At 38.2% G+C, this 20,847-nt stretch overlaps 2 protein-coding genes across 3 annotated transcripts; one reads left to right on the top strand and one right to left on the bottom strand.

Moving 5' to 3' along the window:
• Positions 1-4,277: 4,277 nt before the first annotated feature.
• On the top strand, positions 4,278-9,235 carry LOC306856797 (GATA-binding factor 1-B-like). 2 transcript variants are annotated; one of them, XM_079396272.1, is made up of 6 exons: positions 4,278-4,596; positions 6,123-6,330; positions 6,818-7,309; positions 7,393-7,538; positions 8,282-8,407; positions 8,493-9,235. In XM_079396272.1, the coding sequence occupies exons 2-6, from the start codon at positions 6,123-6,125 to the stop codon at positions 8,775-8,777; spliced, it is 1,257 nt and encodes a 418-aa protein (XP_079252398.1). In that variant the 5' UTR covers positions 4,278-4,596; the 3' UTR covers positions 8,778-9,235. The 2 variants fall into 2 exon arrangements, with proteins under 2 accessions (XP_079252398.1, XP_079252399.1); XM_079396273.1 differs by having other exon boundaries at positions 4,474-4,592.
• A 3,082-nt stretch (positions 9,236-12,317) lies between these two features.
• On the bottom strand, positions 12,318-19,918 carry LOC306857284 (activity-dependent neuroprotective protein a-like). Its single transcript, XM_079397150.1, has 4 exons — positions 19,587-19,918; positions 16,115-16,227; positions 15,910-15,999; positions 12,318-15,812 (listed from the first exon to the last, which is right to left on the bottom strand). Exons 2-4 carry the CDS (start codon positions 16,220-16,222, stop codon positions 13,113-13,115), a joined length of 2,898 nt encoding a protein of 965 aa, XP_079253276.1. The 5' UTR covers positions 16,223-16,227; positions 19,587-19,918; the 3' UTR covers positions 12,318-13,112.
• Positions 19,919-20,847: the final 929 nt, after the last annotated feature.

Below are 20,847 nucleotides of genomic sequence, written 5' to 3' on the forward strand. Positions count from 1 at the left end.
ATTTTGATGTTATTTTAATTTGATTTATTTTAATTTTACATTTTTATGATTCAGTTATTAGCTTTTCATTAAGTTTTTTCATCACGAACCCCCTTCAGGAACCCCAGTTTGGGAAACCTTGAATTAGGCTAATATGTAATGTTTAATGCGCTTTATGTTGTTAATAACAATGGAATATAATCTTTGCTTTTATATCAATATGGTACAAGATTATCCTATTTCAATAAATGTAATAAACAAGTTAGGTCAAAGGTAATCTAAAAATAGCCTAGTCTGATTATATTACCTAAAATGTGTAATGTAATGGATTACGTTACTAACTACCCTCCAATTTTATGGACTACAATTTGTAAGTAATCTACCCAGCTCTGATCATACATTTAATAATAATTCAGTATCTTATTATATATCATGTACAGTATATTAAGTACAGTGGTGTAGACATGGTACCAGCACGGTACTGTTTTGTAAGGATAGCTTTTAATCATTCATTTGGCTTTCAAAGTACAAAATATAGAGCCAAACACTTGGCAGGACCGACTATGAGGTCCTCATATGGGAGGTGTCTTGTTCTGTGTCAGTTAAGGGTGTGGAGGCCAAAACTGTAAGTTGTAACAGTGAATACTGAGATCAGTTCTCCTCAACTGACACGTGGTTTTGACTAATTTACCTCACAAAAACACATACACACTTAGCTGGTACCTTTGAGTCACACTTTTACTTATGGGAGCTGTGGCTTTGCGGTCAGGTACACATCCTCTTCTTTGAAAGTTAAGAATTTCACCTCTGTCTTACATGCCATTCATCACTCTCTCTATAAATGATATTCAAGTGATATACACACACACACATGTATATCATAACATTAAGATACTTTCACATTTTGTTGTTGTACATAAATTACACACACTCACTCAAACGTCAAATTGAGACAATTGTGGTTTAAAAAACTGTAGGGTCACCAAGTTTTTTAAATTTATTTTTTTAAGAAATTCATACTTTTATTTAGCACGGATGCTTAAATTAATAAAAGTGATAGTAAAAAACATTTATAAGGTTACAAAAAAATTCTATTTGAAATAGTTTCTGTATAACATTGATTAAATTTGAGCGCTAAATCAGCATGTTAGAATGATTTCTGAAGGATCATGTGATACTAAAGACTAGAGTAATGATGCTGAAAATTCAGCTTTGCCATCAGAATAAATCACATTTTTAAATATAGTAAAACAGAAAACAAATATTTCAAATTGTAATAATATTTAACAATATACTGTTTTTACAGTATTTTGATAAAATAAGTGGAGCCTTGGTAAGCATAAAAGCATTTCAAAAACATAAAAAATCCTACCGAACTCAAACTATTTACTGCAACTACCACAAGGATGTGAGTTTACATAGGCTACTTGAAGAATCAGACACCACTGAAATTTCTTTCTTGTCATTCATGAAAACCACTGTTCTAAAAACAAATAAAAAATGGTAAATAGCTTTCTGCGTTGGCCTACAAATTGACGTCATGAATTAACAGCTTTATTCGTCATGTTGTGGATGAAGTATAGTGGTGTGAGGAGGGACAGGCTAGAATTGTTTCAGTGTGATATATCCTCTTACAGTCTGCAGCCCATAGACAAGAAGCATTCTGTGTTCTCTCACTCGGACTTATCTTTGGGATAAGACTTTTGGCTAGAAATGATTTTCTTGAGTCTTGAGGGTGAGATATGTCATTACCTGGGAATAAAGCTACTTGTTGGCAATAACACTTACATATGTGACCTGAAACAAATTCATTCTAACTTTGTATATAAATAAAAATAAGAAGTCGAGGCAGAGAGAGAGAGGCGGTCCTTTGAGCTGTACCTCATGACAGTGAGTCGCTCAGCTGGCTGTGTGAGGCAAAGATAAGGGCCTGCTTTCTTGGAAGTTTCTTTCCTTGGAACTGGAGCGCTGCCCCAAAAACCTACACCTACCCCCAACCTCTTAGTCTTTCTGCCCCGGCCCCCACATCACCCTGACCAGTAACAGTTCCCTCAGAGTCTTGTGTCACTCGCCAACTGAAGCATCTTTATGGATCCACATGGGCATTGTGTATTTTGCACCTGGATCTGAGGACTTCCTGGTTTCAGGAATGGATATCATTGTACTAACAAAAGTGCACTGTCAGTGTTGTCAGTCACATTGCCCCTAAACAAAATGCATTGGATCGCAAACACATGGCACAAGAGTGTGTTGCATGCACATAATTATACCGAATTATTTTATTTTAGAGACCAATTTAATGCATTATTTTTTAGACCTATATTATGGGGTCAGTTTTTTAGTTAGCAAGGTCACATTATATGTAGCCATCAAAAGTGACACTAAACACATTCATAATGTAATAAAAGTTTTTATCTAAAATTTCATATTCAATTTCAAGCTTCATATCACAGGAATAAATTACGTTTTTAAATATCTTCAAATAGAAAACAGTTATTTTTAATAATAATAGACTTCTTTCAAAAACTGTATCCCAAACTTTTAGTAGTGTGTAGATATACAGTCAGAAACTGTTTTAAGTCTTTTCATAAAAACAATACCTCAAACTTTTAAACGCTGTATATTGTATTTTTTTTATCTATACATATTTTTAGGATGTTTTTAGTACATTTTTTAGTTTAATTTAGTTTACGGATGTGTGAAAAAATTAGAAACATATTCGCTGATTTGAGCTCAGTCTATATTAATTAGCTTCATATAGAAATACTAGACATCTAAAATAAATCCTCATTTAGATAACCAAGTAAATGTGCATGTTGTGTGTGTGTGTGTGTGTGTGCGTGCGTGCATGAAAAAGAGAAAGTTGCCTGACTACCACTGTAGGGTGTCACTGTTCCTGTGAGTTTGTTCATGTAGTGTCATGGGGTCGATTCCCCAGCCTCCGACTCCAATCTTGATAACCTCTTATCACAGTTCAGCAGCCAGCACACACATAGCCACCAGCCACATCCCTCAACACTGCCTCTCTCTCTCTTTATAGAGTTCTTTCTGTTTGGCAATCTAGTGTTTGTGAGAAGATCCAAACATCTACAAAAGTGAATTTTATTTTTTTATTGAACAATAGACAATGCCTTGTCACCACAAATACTGTAACTTTACAATATGTTCAGGACAGAAATGAAGTTGTTTTTTCTTTAAAATGAGAGTTAACTTACAAATAATTTACCATCATATCTTTTTTAAACAGAATGTCCAAGCTATACTGTTTTCCATTCAATGAAAGTGAATGCTGACAATGGATGTTTTAAAACAAAATTTGATGAATAATGATTAGAGTTTGGGTCTGTTTCTCACACAAAATGTGTCATGGGCTACTTCTGTGGAGCTTTATGTAGTTCTTATTCGCTTTTTGCAGCGTGACCATCCACTTTCATTAAATGGAAAACAACTCGCTTTGTGTTCCACTGAAGAAAAGAGTCATAGAGTTTGGAATGACACGAGGGTGAGTGAATCAAATTGTGGAGGAACTGTCCTAATGTAACAAAGTATTGGCCTACATGATGAAGTTCTAAAATGGGGCCCTATGTAAATCAATAAACTGGCTTTGCTTCTCTGGATCTCTTCCCAGTTTCCCTGAAAATTATAAATGCACAATGGTGGAGGGAAGTTGAAAGTGTTTTGACTGTCAAATGACAGTGACAGTCTAAGTCCTGTGCTCAGGCAGGCCATGCTGCGTCCGTATCTCAGACCATGATTGCAGCATTTGAGTGTATTTGCATTACTGTTCTTTGCTGAGCTGCACCAGGGAAAACTGCTTTTGCATTTTCATTTGCTTTGTTCATAGTCACCGTTTCCATTTGGAATGGTCTTTGTTACTTCTTGGTGCTGTTTTAATTCTTATATTAATTGTGTAAGTGCTATAGAAATCTCACAAGTTCTGTGAATTTTTCACAACAGTGCTTGAATCATATGAACGATAAGTTTATGGTTGCTGTAAACTAGGGTTTCTCATACGCTCTGAGGGATTTTGTCAGACAATGAACTGTTAGATTAGCCTCTTTATCTGTATTTATAAACCAGGTAATGTTATATATCCTCTGGTTTGTAGTGAACAGTATAAGGATTTCTGGTCAAATTTACTACTGGACTTTACTAATGTTATTCTACACAGCTTTACATAAAAATCAACTCATATTGGTGTAAATCTTATAACAGCTGTCTTGTTAAAATCATTCCATGAAGTTGGTTGTGATATCTGAATAGGATATCATTTTCTGTTCAAAATCATGTTATCGACGATCATACACAATCATAATGGCCAAGAATATTTATACAAACCACCATTGTTAAACTGGTCTATACATAGTTCTATGTCAGCCAGAGATCTGCCATATATTCAAAACTGGCCGTATGGTAGGAGTGTCCAAAAACGTACCCCAACCCCACCCATTGGTGCCCTACAATTTCAAATGAAGTTACTAGTTCCCAAAGACTGAAGGAGATAAGCAAGTGAGCAGAGGACCAGTACACTCTCATTTTCCAACCGCCCTCCATGATCTGTGCAGCGGTGTGAATCTACTCAGCTGATAAACACCATACTCAATACATCACTTGTAGGTAAGTAAGTTCTTCCACCCAAGTCAATAAATAAATATGTGTGCTGTATGCAATGCATTTTTCTTTTAACTTACATAAATATAAATCTGCAATTATTGTTTGCTATTCAAACCAGCACATTTTCAAATAGTGTTAAATGAGCAAATTACAGTTTTTTTGTATTTAAGACACTAGACTGCAACAATAATTTAATAAAAAGAAAACGAAAGACACTGATGTTACTTAAAGTCAAGTGAAAATGTTCTAATTTTGTTTCCCCCCCATTTTATTAAAAATGCATTGTAATTGTTAATAACTATACATAACTAAAAACTACAGCTAACTAACACAATAAAAAATACAGCTAACTAACACAATAAAAACATGATAACATAAAAAAAAACATGATTTTGGAAAATTAAGAAAAACATCTGTTTTTGCAAATAAACTCTTCATTCATATATATATGTATATATATATATATAAATTAATTAATAATAATGTGTTACTGCCTGTTTTAACTGACTTGTATAAACATACAAAGAAATGATACATATATTAACATAATTCTACTCTTATTAAATATACAATTTTAAACATAACATTTTAATAGTTTTAATATTTTATGAATATATTTCGCAATTAGTCTATAACTAGCATTTTTCTCAGACCTACATGTAACTGTGCCTTCACTGGTAAAATGGGCCATTTGCGCTTTGATTCAAAATTCGTTAATGTTTCGTTTAAAAAAATGTGTGATTATTATAGACTGACAATACACGATAAGCCACAGTTATCAGGGGAATATGCTGCTATTCATAATCACTCAACTAGATAGATTGTTTTTCTGTTCAACATGTGATAACATGATTGACTGAGGGAATATGTTCCAACATTGTCACTTCTGAGGTTATCTTTCTTTAAAGCTTTAGAAAAATTCATCGATTTATATCCTTTTTAAATGTTATAAAAAAAATAAGATGGTTCTAGTCTGAAAATAAATTTAAAAGACTATTTTGCAGGACAAACATATAATCAATACTGATCTTGCTCGACAGTTATTCTGTTTTTCAAAGTCAATAGTCTTTCTGTTAATCTTTTAATAGTCAATTCCCCTAAGGGAGTAAACGTTGTTGTGAGCTAATGCTAACTGTTATGAATGCCTTTGAGAAATTCAGACGTGCTGATGTATTTTTAGTGATTTTTTTTTTTCCACAGTCAAATGAGGACCTTTTAAAGAGAAGTGTGATAGACCGCACTGTCTAGATACCTAATTAAAGTATTATACTGACCAAGGCAGTCTATAATACCTGTTCAGCTATCTGTTAGCATTCCCATTCATCTTGATGGCAGTTGCTCAGCTGTAAGGATTGAAAAAAAGTTTTGTATAGAATTTTGAATTTATTAATTTATAATATTGCCTGTCAACAATAATTATGCAATCATCGTTTAAAAAAAAAATAGCTCAATTAATGAATTTTAAAATTAATGAATAATTCTTCCTATACTGGTAAGCAAGTGTGAACATTATTTTTTCCACATGAAAGATGGAGAACTCATCCGAGCAGTCTCGTTGGGTGTCCCCCAGCCTGATCAGTCCAGACCAATTGGCAAACTACACCACAGAGCCTGGTTTACTGCCACCCGGTGAAGATGATGAGCCTTTCTACTCCAGCTCTGAGATTGACTTACTGCCATCGTATTATTCCACTAGCGGACAGAGCCGAGCCTCGTCGTCTTACAGACACAGTCCAGGTGAGATTCTCACTGCTGCATTTAAAGGATTGTGAAATGTGCAGTCACGACCATCACTACCATTACAATCAAATGGTACTGTAAATTTAATAAAAGATCAGGAAAAACCATCATGGAACCACTGTTTTGCTGGTTTCCTCGCTCCATTCACTCTTAAAAAAATTAGGTTCCCAAAAGGGGTTTTTGCTGCTATGCCATAAAAGAACCATTTTAGTTTCCCCAAACAACCTTTCGATGAACAGCTGCACAATTTTAATCTACAGAACATGAAAGGGCTCCATGGAAATTAAAGGTTCTTTATGAAACCATAGATGCCAATAAAGAACCTTTATTTATAAAAATGTAAAGGGTAGTTCACCTTAAAATTAAAAGTCTGTCTGAAAAACTGTTAAAAACATCTTTCAAAACTATGACTGTTTAATATTAGAGTCAAAATTGTGCTCTATTTGAGTCAAAATGTGTTCATTTTTTTAATCCACTGAAATAGTTCGCCAAGTCTACTCCTCTCCATCAATTCTGGGAAACATCCAGTGGCTGGACAACTCGGCGGGTCACTCTCTAAACTCTTCCTACAACCCCACATCCACTGTCTGGGCAAGCAGCCCGTTCACAAAGATGCCTCTCCACCCTCACACCTCCACGTCCATCTACCCAAACAGCACTACCCCATCTTTCACCTCCCCGAAAGAGGGCTTCCCTTCCCCGAGTCGTGATGGGAAGGAAAGTCCCAGGCTCCAGGAAGTCCTGAAAGCCGAGCGCCTGAGTCCCATGGGTGGCGGCGGAAGCAGCTTTCTCAATCTGAGTTCAGCCGCTGGAGGTGTGTACAGTCCTTCTTCACACATGCTGGGTCCATACGGGTCGTACATGACCACATCACAAGACTATAATTCAGCAGCGCTCTATTCTACCACGGGACCCTGGATGAGCCCTTCATCATTCTCACCCAAACTTCGCAACAAGATGAGACTTTCGCCACCGGGTATGTAAATGTCCTCTGGAATTGACTGAAGAAAGTTAAAATCATGCTTGATTCAGCATAATAATTACTTTTGAATTTGACAGAGGCACGTGAATGTGTAAATTGTGGTGCCACTGCCACCCCTCTGTGGCGTCGAGATGGGACTGGCCACTACCTCTGTAATGCTTGTGGACTGTACCATAAGATGAATGGCCAGAACAGACCCCTCATCAGACCAAAAAAGAGGCTGGTACGTTAAAAAAAAAAAAAAAAAAAAGTGATAGTTTGTGATTATATCACATTATTTATATAGAAATTTCACTGTACACATTTTTTTTTCTCAAATAAAATCATTAAGTTAAGGTTTATAATATATTATTATCTTCATGTCTTAGAGTTGCATTTAGCAGATTAGAGCTGGGCGATAATATGGTTTACATAAAGCAGTTGAGATTTGCTATATAGTATATATAGCTTTATGGGAATACAGGTGCATCTCAATAAATTAGAATGTCGTGAAAAAGTTACTTATATTTATATATGCAACTTTATATAGAGAGTTGGGCGATAATATAGTTTAATTTGGCAATAAAATTAAAAATCAGGATGCTGATGTTTGCTATATTGTATAAATTGCTTTACATGAGTGTACTGTATGAATGCAAAAAGTTATATATAACATAAAACATTTCTGCCACAATATAAAGAATCCCAAATCTGGGATTTAGTATATACTATATATTGCTTTATGTGAGTGTACTGTATGTATGCAGTAAAGTAGGATATATTATATATATATCACTGGATTATAATATTGTTTACAACGATGTAAAAATCACATAGCCGAGTATTTACTGCTTTATGGTATGAGTGCACTATATCCAAGTAAGGTTAGATATACTTATAGTAGTTGTGTAATTTACTATTGATTTTGAGTGAATTCATTATCTGGTAATAACACGTTTTAGTGAAAATAAACTTTGCTTTCGTCAGATTGTCAGCAAACGCACTGGAACACAGTGCGCCAACTGCCACACGAGCACTACGACACTATGGAGACGCAATGCTAGCGGCGAGCCTGTGTGCAACGCCTGCGGCCTCTATTTTAAACTCCACAACGTGAGTGCACTCATTCATTCTACATTCATCAGAGGAAAAAACGAGGAACTGCCAAACCTAAAATCTCTGCTATATCTTTTTGCAGGTCAACAGGCCTTTAACTATGAAGAAGGATGGAATACAAACACGGAATCGCAAGGTGTCTAACAGAAACAAGAAGGGCAAAAAGAGCACAGCTTCAGAGGTTTACCCTGACATGTCTCATATCACACCTCCTGATGAGCATATAGGACCCTACTCTCTGAACCCAGGACCCCTCCTGCCCTACAGTCACACCCCTCACCTATTGCCTCCTTCCACTTTGCACTCCTCTCCAAATTTGCCCTACACCCACCACCCAAACTCTGGCATGGTGCCCACATTAGTGTGAAGGAAACATCTATTGGACCATAAGGAGGCATGTACATTACGTTTACCTGTAGTAAACACACTTCTTGCATAAATGCATTCCATCACATTTTTAAGTAAAGAGAAAATACATTAAAGCTGCTCTATTTCAGTCGCAATCTACCAGCTTGTCAGTGAATTTGAACCCGTCATGTAGTTTAAATAGTGGAACAGTAAAACTGAAACTGTCAGTTATATTATAATGACAAATGTAAATATGATTTTATGGCTTATTGTATGTGCTATAATAATAACAATGACTTCTTTCGAAACTTTCAATAAATGCCTTGTAATCAAATGAGGTTTTGAGGTTGAAAAAGACATTTTACGCTCATTAATTTAAATACGTATTAAAAGATTTAAGCTTTAAGAAAAATTATAAAAATATATTAATGAAATATTGCACGTTCAATACCATTACATAGCCTACTGATTAATACTATCAAAGTGTTTTTTGTCTGATTTACCCCACAGTCAAGCTTCAGTAACCCCTCACTGATACGAAACAACGTTACGTTGACCTCTCTCTCTCTATATATATATATATATATATATATATATATATATATATATATATATCAATATATCAAAGGTGACCATTTTCAATGTGGTGATTGTATTTAAATATTGCAAACTGTTTTAGACCTTGTGGTTTGAAGCTCGCTATTTAGACTGTGTCATTCCAGCCATGCAATAATAGTGTCATTGTCCATTCATCCACTCCGCAGAGGCTTTGACAATTGATCTGCTTTTGGAGCATGAACATGCAAATAAAACACTTTCCATAAAGCTGGCAGAGGGTGACAAAGCATTTAACCAAGGTTCCACTTGCGCCAGGTCCTAAATTTAGCTCACATGGAAAAACTGTTATATCTGTGTACATAAGGCAACTGTGGGCCGTGCGGCCCAGATGCTGGCAAAATAACTGCACCTGCACTGAAATTCTCACAGAGAATATTAGAACGAAGATATGCTGAAAAACAATTGGCCTGTGTCCACATTCACATACTGCCATAGTGTGTACTGGATTTGACTGTTAAGTAAGTATTTTCTGTAGGTATGCACTTGTTTAGTAGGAATACATTCCTGAACATCAGTTGACAATGACCTTTGATCTGTGTGTTGTTATCAACACATACAAAAAAAAGGGAATTTACTCAGTTGTTACCTTTTAGCATTAAAGGGGTCAAATGATGTCTCTAAAAAGAACATTATTTTGTGTATTTGGTGTACACAATACACAATGTGTTTATGTGGTTTTAAGTGCAAAAAACACATTTTCCACATACTGTACATTATTGTTGCTCCTCTAAGCCCCGCCTTTCTGAAACGTGCCGATTTTTACAAAGCTCACCATTCTGAGAAGCGAGGCCTGCTCTGATTGGCCAGCTATCCAGTGCATTGTGATTGGCCGAATACCTCAAGCATGAGACTGAAATGTTATGCCCCTCACCGTATTGTGATGGCGTTTCAGGACACGACCACACAAAATTTGTTGCATCCAGTGGGGACATAATTACTGATTATAATGACTTTTACTGTGTTTTTACGTGTCACATCGCACCGCTTAAACATTACCATGTCTGCATTTGTTGGTTGGAGAAACGACAAGCACTACTCTACACTGCTCAAAACTTGCATTTGAATCGTCAGTGGCAGAAATGTACAGACTGTGAGTCAGAAGCGCCAGAATGTCCTTGCAAAGTTGGAATTGCCCCACTTTATAGAAACAGCCTTTATGCAAGCCAGCATTGTAGGATACTCCCAGGTTCAAGAAATAGTCCTCCGTAAAATGCGCTGCACACACTCTAATATTTGCATTGTGCTCTGGAACAGTGTTGTAAATACAGCTTAACCACTGATTTCTGGTTGTGTCCTCTTTTGGAAGCCCAAACAAAGTACTTTCGCTTTCACAATGAAACAGCGTCTCCAAGACATGGCGCCGGTGGCAGCAACAGTACTACAGCAAGAATAATAATTCCGCCTTCTTTCCTTGCGTATAAGTTTGGGCAGTGTTATGAAAATCTCCCTCGTCACATTGTGACGTAGACATGTGGGGGCGTGTTTGAACGAGCCGTTTTAGGGGGGCGTGGCAGAATCTAAACTTTTGGAAAGAATCTCTCTTTGGTTTTGAGACTTTAATCTTTGCAACTTCAGGGATCTTATCTATGCACAAACAGCTTTTAACACTCCAAAGAGAAAGGAAAACTTGAAATCGCATCATATGACCCCTTTAACACTCAAAAACGGCCGTTTTCACTAATGCAAGGTGTTGGGACAATTCAGTTTAGAGTGCTGTGAAAGTGATACCTTATCATACTCCCAACACTGACCCTCTTCCACAGCATCACCAGAGATCATATTTACTGTCTTTTAACCACCTTGAATGAATAATGACTGCAAATGTTTAAAACATCTCAGAAATTTAAATAAACATTTATTTATCTTTGCCTTAGGGGTGAGGAGTTGTAGCTTTGCATTTTATAAGAAAACTGCAAACATAACTCGAGCACCTGCAATTTTTGTTCCTCAGCAAGGCCCTAAAATAAACTAGCATACTTCACGGGACAATTTCAGAAATACATAATTATTTGCATACTTGCATCCTGTGGGCAAATCATTGCATGATTGATCATAAGTCAGGTGCAAGTGTGAAGAAGAGATCACTTCTCACAAGGAACCATGAACATCTGTGGACGCCACCTAATTCTGACCCCTCGCTGACTAATTAATCAGAAACTGTTTCAGAAAACTGTTTGCAAAGGCTTGCTTAAACTGCCAGACGTTCAGTCTTGAATCCTAACACTACTTACAGATACATGTGTTTAAAATCTCTCTAGTCTCAGAAATCAAGTGTTTGATAAATAAAAACAAATTCAACAGATATGGTGTGTCCATAAACAATGTTTGAAATGTTGAACTTACAAACTTTGAGTGGCAGGTGGGTATCTATTTTTTTCTGTTTTGTCCTCGCTGAGTTTATCTGCTGGGACGGCCAGCCATGTATTGGGGAAATGGTGACAAATGACTGCAAGAGATTAGCAACCACAGGACCAGTCGAGCAAATTCAAAACGTCATCCGTTACAGTTTTCGTGTCTCAGTCGCTCCTTCCTCACTATAATACTTGCAAATACAAACCCCATATGTTACATGTCCACTACCAAATCTTTTATCAAAATTCCATTGAATCAGTGCACGTTCCACATTTTCAGACTCAAGGACATCCATTCATTTAAAGATCTTGAGCATCCATACTCTCCATGAATGCAATAGCAGTCATGGAGAATGTGAATTCTGCATAATACTTCTCAAAATGATAGCATGCTAATCATGTAAATAAGTGTCTGTACAAAGACCTCATTGCTTTTTTAAAATGAACTACAAAGCATTTTTCAGGCTAAAATGACTATAAACAGGTTTTAGGACTTCTGTAAATAAATGTTTTTAGTTGACTTGGAAAGATGTAGCTGCCATAAACATATTATATAAACTACAGTTTTTTTTGTCTGTTTTTTTGAAGAGGATCAAAACCTTTCATCAAAGTTGTCCTAAAACCTGCAGTCTTGTCTTAGGACAACTTTAAAGAACTTTTTTGATCCACTTCAAATGTTGACTACTGTATAATCTGTATTAATGATGGCATTGATCTTACAGACAGTGACCTCTAAGGGCAGTGTGGTGTCAGTACAATGGTCAAGATAGAGGTCAAGTTACAACTGAGAAGTTCTCAAAAATACTTAATGAGAATTAAAATAAACAAAAAATAATTATAAAGGACAGATGATGTTTATTTGCCGAGACGCTAATACTAATTGAGCACAACCAAATGCTCTGAAGCTCAACTAAATATTACAGCACCTGCTTCACACTGCATTGAAATAGTGGTCTGCGTGTTATATTATTTATGATATATAAAATTATAATAATTGAATTCAGCATTTCTTTACAACAAAAACCATCCAAGCACTTGATTGTGAATTACAATGCCTTTTTTATTTAATCAGGGAAAAAACAATAGACCTATCAATTTTGTTACAATTCCAACAAGTGTATGATTAAATACAGAGAACAGTATACAAAAAAAAGAAAAACTCACCAAGGACTATGGATCGGTTGGAAAAAAACTATACAGTATAGTAGTTTTTCCGCTTTTTGACAGCAGAATTGTTTGAGAGTAAACAGTACTTTCAGTAAAAGTGTGTAACTTCTCAGACTCAGTTCATAATGTTCAATATCAACCAAATGTGAGGTAAAAGATCTGACCTACAAATCTGGGCATGGATAGATAGACAAAAAGGGAACTATCACCGAAAGTCATCATCTACCAAGTAACCCAACTTTCTTCCCCTTCACTTCGAATCGTCCTGCTGGTCTGTAGTGCCTCTCTTCAGAAGACATGCTGTCTGACCAGGTCGCCTCGTCAGGACTGGAACCCGAAGCAGAGTCATCTAGACTTTTTGGCCCAACTCTGGGAGAACTTCTGCTTCCCCTGACATCTCTTTCGGAACAGAAGCTCTCTTGCAGCAATGTCCCTTTTGCGTGGGACTGACCTACTGAAGGCCTTAACGCCGTAGTTGGTTGATTGAGATTTTTAATAGGCATCACTTCTGGCTCTGAATCACTGTCAGAGTCAATGGCAATAGGTTCTGAGGATGATCCAGGGCATGGCTTGAAGGCACAGTTGCTTTGACTACTTTGTCCAGTGTTTAATGGCTGCATTTTCCCTTTGAAGTCTGCAGAGAAACCAACAGGAGACTTCAGCCTAAATTTTGAGGTCCTTGAGAATCCGCTTTTTTCATCGTCATTGACTTCGAACAGCCAGCTTGCATCAAAGCTCATGTCATGCTTGAGCTGGCTTACTGCCCGCATGTTAAAGCCAAGTAACACAACAGGTTTGCGTGTCACAAAGTCCCGGTCACATGAGCGCCGATGGTTGGCAAAATGGGTCGAAACATCAGACTTCCACAACCAGAGGCTTGCAGCAAGTTTCTCGATCTCCCGTTGGGAAGGGTAGGGATGGCGACTGAAATATGCTGTAAGGAAAGCTTTGCGTGCTTCGTAGGACTCATCACCATGACCTTTCGGATCCAGTGCCAACACGACCGGCTCCTCTGGCTTCTCAACAAAGGCTGTAGGGTAATACCTAGACTGGTCTACCATCTTCCTTCTCTTGGGGTCAGATGCATCTGGGGTAACTAACTCACGTTTGAGAGACCCAGCTCCAGGTGAGCGCAATCCAGGAATAATAGGCTTGGTGCCTTTGGGGGTCTGGCAAACACCTCGGCAGTGCACCAAATGGAGCGTGATGGTGGAAGCAGTCATGTTGCTAGTGTACACTCCCAGGCAGTGGATGCACTTGTAAGTTAGTTTTTTCTCTACAGGGTGCAACGTTTGGAGTACTTGATGACGATCCCGTAAATGATGGGCAAGGGCGTCCGAGATGGGACCTTTGAGAATAGTGAAGCATAGCGGGCAGAGTGTTTTCCCAACTTCTTTCTTTTGCGATACAGAAGACTGGAACATGTTTCGGACCACAGAATCAGTTTGCGTATCTGGCTGCTTTACAGCCATCTTTGCAGGCTTAGCCATGGCACTGTTCTGTGGTGGATGATTGGCAGCTGAAGAGGCTTCAGGGGTCTCCTTCATGTTGTAGGTGGTTACAATAAGCTGAACATTTTTGGGACTTCCTTGCTGAAGTGTGAGATCGAATGTTAGAGGAGCACCAGTCGGCGGATCCCCTGGTTCGTTGGGGTGTGCCAGACGCTTGTGTGCTACAATTTTCTCAACTTCATGAAACGTGGAATGACATTGTGGGCATGACAGCCCATGCACTAGCATATGGTTCAACAAAGAATCGCTGGGTAGGTAACGGTTACAGTACAGACACTTGCTAGTAAAGTTGTGAATCTTCATGATGTATTTAGCCATCGCCCTCACCTTCTCAGCCTGATGTTCCTTTTCAAAGTGAGCACTATATGCACTTTCAGGGAAAAGTTCATTGCAAATGGTGCAAATCTTCCACTTTTGTGTTTGTGAGGTGTTCAAAGCATTGGCTGAAGCTTTCTTGGCCTGCAGTGACGTCAGTGTGGCAGTAGCAGCATGCACAGATGAAGAGAGAGGTAGACTCTTCAATGAGGGGGAGAAAGAAGCTGACTGGGCATTAAGATGTGTAGAACCATGGACTCCAAAGCCACCCAGGTGTTTTCCCGTATGTGACTGGGAGACCACACCAGATACGAAAGCTTTATCAGGTAGTGTAACGCGAACTGGGTGACCAGGCACAGAGTTGCCGGCAAGAGTTTGCTTGAAATGGTTGCCGACTGGTAACCCCACCATTTTGGGCATACTGAAGCGATTCATTTGAGGTGTTTGAGGACGCACACCAGGAGTGATTGCAACGCCCCTTTGGATTACGTTCGCCTGGGGCCTCTGCACTATGACATTGGTGTGCCCAATCATAGCGGTGACTTGATGGCCAATGCGCTCATGGAACTCAATGACATGCTGGACCAGTGCTTCATAAGAACGAGGTGTGAAGTGGCAGCTCTTGCAGTGAATCCCATGACTGTTACCAGGGGCCTCTACACTGTTTTCTTGCTTCTCTGAGTTTCTTCCCAGGTAAGGTGTAGTCACATGCTGGAAGTGTTCCCTGTAAATATGCCTGCGCACCACATTGTATAATCTATCTCGATAGGTGCACTTCTTGCAGTAGTACACCGGGAGCTCCTTTTGATCACCCAGCATAGGCTTGTCTAATCGCATACCGTCCCTAACCCCTATTGGAGCTCCGTGAGGGCCGGCGACACCCTGACGCAACATATTGTGAGGCATATGGAATAGCCTGACGTGGGTTTCCAGTGTCCTTTTGTTCCCACTGTATGTACAATAGGAGCAATTAAGAAGGATTCGGCTCTCAAAGTCTTCTCTGTGAACATTGCGGAAGTGGTTTTTGTAGGCAGAGAAATACTTGGAGGCAAATGGGCAATCTGAGCAGCAAAACTGCTTTGTTCTGTAGTCCTGCAACATTTGAAAAACAAAGCAATATTACAAACTTTTTATGCAATGCAAAATATTTCTTAATAGACTTCTGATGCAGTGGCTGTGGGTGACATACCTGTGACTTTGTCCAGGATGGATCCCACATACAAATGTCAAGGTAAAATTGTTTCATGTATGAATCACTGGGGCTAAAATCTTTGTAGTCCTACAGGAAAATGGACAGGAAATAACATTAGTGACGCAAAGTTTTAAGTATTTGCATCAACACAAGAGATGTAAGTTTAATTTGATGTTCACAATGACAGTTCAAGAATAATCACCTCCACATGTTCTTTGCAGTAGTCAAGGCCAATGTCACTCAGCAGTCTCTTGACTTTTTTCCTGGCCTTCCTCAGCCGAGTGAGGTTATTCACTGGAAGTTGAAACATTTCTTCTAAAAAAAGAAAAAAGAAAAAAAAGTTTTAGTTCAGCTACCAATTTGTTAAAGGTTCACTCAGGAATTACTAATTATGTAGAGCAAGCCAATATATACTCGTTATGCACTTATATGTAGTATAGATGCAGCATTATGCAAAAGCAATGGTTTCCAATTACTAATGTTATTGTATAAATCAGGGCTGTCCAAACTCGGTCCTGGGGGCCGGTGTCCTGCAGAGTTTAGCTCCAACTTGCCTCAACACATCTGCATGGAAGTTTCTAGTAAGACCTTGATTAGCTGCTTCAGGTGTTTAATTAGGGTTGGAGATAAACTCTGCAGGACACTGGTCCTCCAGGACCGAGTTTGGACACCCCTGATATAAACGGTCTCTTTGCAGTCAGCCATAATTAACTTATACCACACAAAAGCTCAAAAAGTGTTCAAAAACAGAGGTGTTTCAGGGATAAAAAATTGTATTATTCTGTTGGTCATGTTATCTCAACATCTTGGCCCCCAGCTTTTATTAGCCTCATGAGAGCGCACATCACATTAAACAATTTCAAAGGGATAGTTCACCCAAAAATGAAAATTATATAATCACCTTCATGTCACTCCAAACCCTTTTCATTCATCTTTGAAACACTAACAGAAGCATTTTTAATTCAGTCTCCTTTGAAAGTCCATTAAAGGGGTCATCGGATGCCTATTTTACACAAGTTGATGTGATTCTTTAGGGTCTTAATAAAGTCTATAACATACTTTGGTTAAAATTTCTCAATGGTAAACACCTTCTTTACCCTGTCAAAATCAGCTCTGTTTTCAGCACGCCGTTTTTTTAGTCCATGTTCCTTTAAAGTGGAAGTGAAGCAGTCAGTTAAGTTTACATTATTTAGTAAAGTGATTTCCACTTTGATTAAAAAATATATAATGAACATGATTAATGCAACCATTTTAAAGAAAAAAGGTTGTTTTGTTATAGCTTTTGGAGCAAGGGCGCCGCCATCTTGCAGTACCACAGCGTGTGACATCACGGGGTTGGTTCGCTCCCATGGCCAGTATAATAATATAAGCATTTCTTTACATTTTGAACACACAAATGTTATTTTAACACACAAATAATTTGGTTTTCACCATCATTTAGATGAATATTTAACATCAAACTGTCTATATGATAAGTTTTGATCGTGGTATCCCAAACATTGTTTTCATAATGCGAGGCCCAACTTGATGTAAACAAGCAAGGCTTCATACAGTATCATTCATGTCGCATTTTATTGTTTTTCAGACCATTCAGACATATGCATTACATTGACTGGTTCACCAGTTGTATGCATCATATTTTATGTTCACCTGCGAATACAATTAGCTTTCCTGCTTCCCTGGAGTGACGAGCAGACCATAGATATGTGTAGATTCCCTATTCGACCGCTCCACATACATTGACGTGTCAGCCATATCGCATTCACCATAATAATAAATAAATATTCAAAGATATACAAGAGTATAACTTCTTGTTGTAGACATAGATATATATACGCATATATATATGTCTATGGTTGTAGATGCACACAGTCAATGCGCTCAAAGATTCGCAGACCGTTCCAAAAATGGCGGATCGCAGACCATTGAAACGGTCCATAATGAGGCATCTAGGTATATATGTCTATGGAGCACTAAGCTTCAGCCGCAAAACTGGATAACTAGCACATTATTAGGAAAGGTGATTTGCAAAGATTCATTAAAATCCTTATACCTACTTCTTCTGATAAGGCTGGATCACGAATGATTCGCGCAAACACATTCAAATTCAATGATCAGCGCATTCACTTCAAAGTGAAAGTAACATTAATCTTCTGCATCTTAGTGCATTATTTATCTTCTGCATCCCAGATGTTGGGAGTAAATGACAAAGTGCTTTATTCATTCTTACATCCAACAACTAAACACTTCAATCGCTTAATCGGAGACATCTTGTCTTTTCCTGCACCAGAGGCAGACAGCTCTCAGCTAACTGAGGGCGGGGGGGCTGTACAGAACTACGTCATTCTGACAGGACTCTCCAAACAGCCTGATATGAGAAAGGGGATTTAAAAACAGGGATTTAAAAAAAAACAAAAATAAAAAAAAAAAAACACTGGGTGGATTTTTATCATTATAGGATGCATGTGTAAACCGTAAACACACATCCAACACATATGCTCAAACTTGTAAACGTCCGATGCAAACTTTGATGCTTCAAAAAGGTCATTAATAGTTTGTAAAAGTACTTGAATGGTTAATCCAAGTCTCATCAATGCTCATACATAGACCACATCAAATATGGTAAATGCACCCGGACTTGCTTCAAGCATGAAAACCAATGAAGTTTGCTCATCACTTTGGCATGTTTGAGCATTCACAAGAACCAGTGAGGTTTGTTCTCAGGTGTCCAGCAAGTATGGTTGAGCTTCCGTTGTGCATTTTTAAACTGTCAAAACTTAAGGTGAACTGACTTTCAATGGAGGAACTGAAATCTCTCAGTTCCATTAAAAATATATTTTTTAACTTCTTATGGGTTTGGAATAATATGAAAATAAATTACAATTTTAATTTCTGGGTGACCTAACCACTATTCTTTTAAACAATAGAACCATATTAAACTTTTTAAGGCACACAAACTCAGTGTATGAATGTGCATGCATTGTCCAAACAAAATAAACCCTGCTCAAAAATAAAAATCAGCTGAGACACCACATCAGAAGCAGCTGAAGACACTTCTTCCACAAGCATTTAGTGCATGTCACAGTTCACTCCAAATATTGTAAACAACAAATTAATCTAAATGTAATGAGCATTTATTATTAAAGTGGTTCTGTGCATTTGTCATAAGACTTAAAACCCTCATACTTTGACATACAGTAAGCCAATAACAATCAGTAATGGGCAATGAAGCACACTACACATGCAGCACTATAGGGTCAATGGTGTGATGGATTTTGCAGAATGTAAACGAACCACTCTTATATAAATCTGACTTCTGAAACAATGCATGCATGCCCTGCAACTGGGACTGTTGCTCCTATAAATGCAACTCCACTAGACAATACAAGCCACAGCAGGCCTTTTTGATAGGCTCAGCAAAAAATACCTCATTTATTTTGACAGGCTACGCTGGCTTTGCCCTGACCGCATGTGTACCAACTTTCTAATGAGAGTGAAGTGCGTGTAACATAAAATTTAATTTAAAATCGAACTTAGTTAAGCGATAACAAAACAATTGTTACTCCATGCACATATATGCAGTTAGCGCGTTAGCTTAGCTGGATGTTTGATGTTCACACTGAACTCCACACAAAAGCAGCGATGCGAAAGAAAGAAAAGCAGACGTTTATTACCTGCTTTACTTCACGGTCTCGCATGGAATTCCCTTCAAGCGCTTTGCTTTCAATGAAGAGTTAGGGTGAGGGGACAGAGACAGATTATGGTTTATTCGGCAGATGCTGCAGTCCTTCGCGCCGCTGCCGGTGGATTTCGGCAACTCATCCTGAGAATCCGCACCATGTGTCATCAACTGGATTAACACACAGCCTACAGAGCAGTTTCTGTCGACCTCATGAACTTGTTCTTTAATATACGATTTGGACAAACACGGGGCACAGAACAGACTTTTTTTCTCTTTGAGACTCCGTTCCACATACCAACCCAGCCTGTTCAAAATGGCCGACGGTTGAAAACGGAAATGACGTATATTTGTGTAAAGTTCAAAAGGGCCCACACTGATGTCTGGAGAAGATTCATCACCGCCACACAAGTAGGTTTAAGTCGTCGATTCGTGAAAGAATTGCAGCTTTTGTACTTGCATTAGTTTTATTCGTTACTGGTCCGATGTCATCAACATGGAGGTGGTAAGTGTCAAGTCCAAGACTACTGTCATATATCTGCTAGTCCAACATTTACATTTAAATGAATCAGGGTAAGTTTGTGATTTTAAAATGAGCTGTATTAACTATATTTTGGCATAAACTAGAACCAAAGAGGTTCCTGTGTCTGTACATGACACAGTGTTCTCACTTGCACATCAGAATTAGAGAACAACCTATAATTTCCTAAATTTCACGCTCACTGCTTAGTCGTAGTCTTAGGAGTAGAAGTTTTGAAGCATGCTCTCTGTAGTTACAAAGTCTCTCATCAGGAGAAAAAATCAAAAGGCTAAGCTCACATTTGCTGAGGAGCAAGTTGTGTGGATAAAGAAGAACTGGTCCAAAGTTCACTTTAGTGATGAGAATAAGTAAGTTTAATTTATTTTGGTCACATGGGAAACATTATGTTCTGTGTCAAACTGGGGAAAGACTGAACTCCGAGATCGTAAAGAAGTCAGTGAAAGGTGGAGGAGGAACTGTTATGCTTTGGGGGATGTTTTGTGCAGCAGGAGTTGGGCCTCTTATAGCTAGGCCTACATGGCTGGATGAATCCAAATGTTTATCAGAACCTCCTTCAACAACATGCAGTGTGTTCCCTGCAAGCATCTCCCAATCAGCCTGCAATTTTCATGCAAGAAAAAGCCCCCTTTGTCACACTGAAAAAGCAGTTCCTTGAAGCCAAGAACTTTGAAATAATGAAATGGCCGTCTCCGAGATCTAAACCCAACTGAAAATC

Source organism: Barbus barbus (assembly GCF_936440315.1).
Source record: "Barbus barbus genome assembly, chromosome: 37".
Taxonomy (NCBI): domain Eukaryota; kingdom Metazoa; phylum Chordata; class Actinopteri; order Cypriniformes; family Cyprinidae; genus Barbus; species Barbus barbus.

Coding starts and splice junctions, on each gene's coding strand:
- LOC306856797 (XM_079396272.1), top strand. CDS start 6,123: ATGGAGAACTCATCCGAGCAGTCTCGTTGGGTGTCCCCCAGCCTGATC. Junction 7,310..7,392: donor GATGAGACTTTCGCCACCGG/GTATGTAAATGT, acceptor TGAATTTGACAG/AGGCACGTGAATGTGTAAAT. Junction 7,539..8,281: donor TCAGACCAAAAAAGAGGCTG/GTACGTTAAAAA, acceptor TGCTTTCGTCAG/ATTGTCAGCAAACGCACTGG.
- LOC306857284 (XM_079397150.1), bottom strand. CDS start 16,222: ATGTTTCAACTTCCAGTGAATAACCTCACTCGGCTGAGGAAGGCCAGG. Junction 16,000..16,114: donor ACTGCAAAGAACATGTGGAG/GTGATTATTCTT, acceptor ATTTTCCTGTAG/GACTACAAAGATTTTAGCCC. Junction 15,813..15,909: donor CATCCTGGACAAAGTCACAG/GTATGTCACCCA, acceptor CAAATGTTGCAG/GACTACAGAACAAAGCAGTT.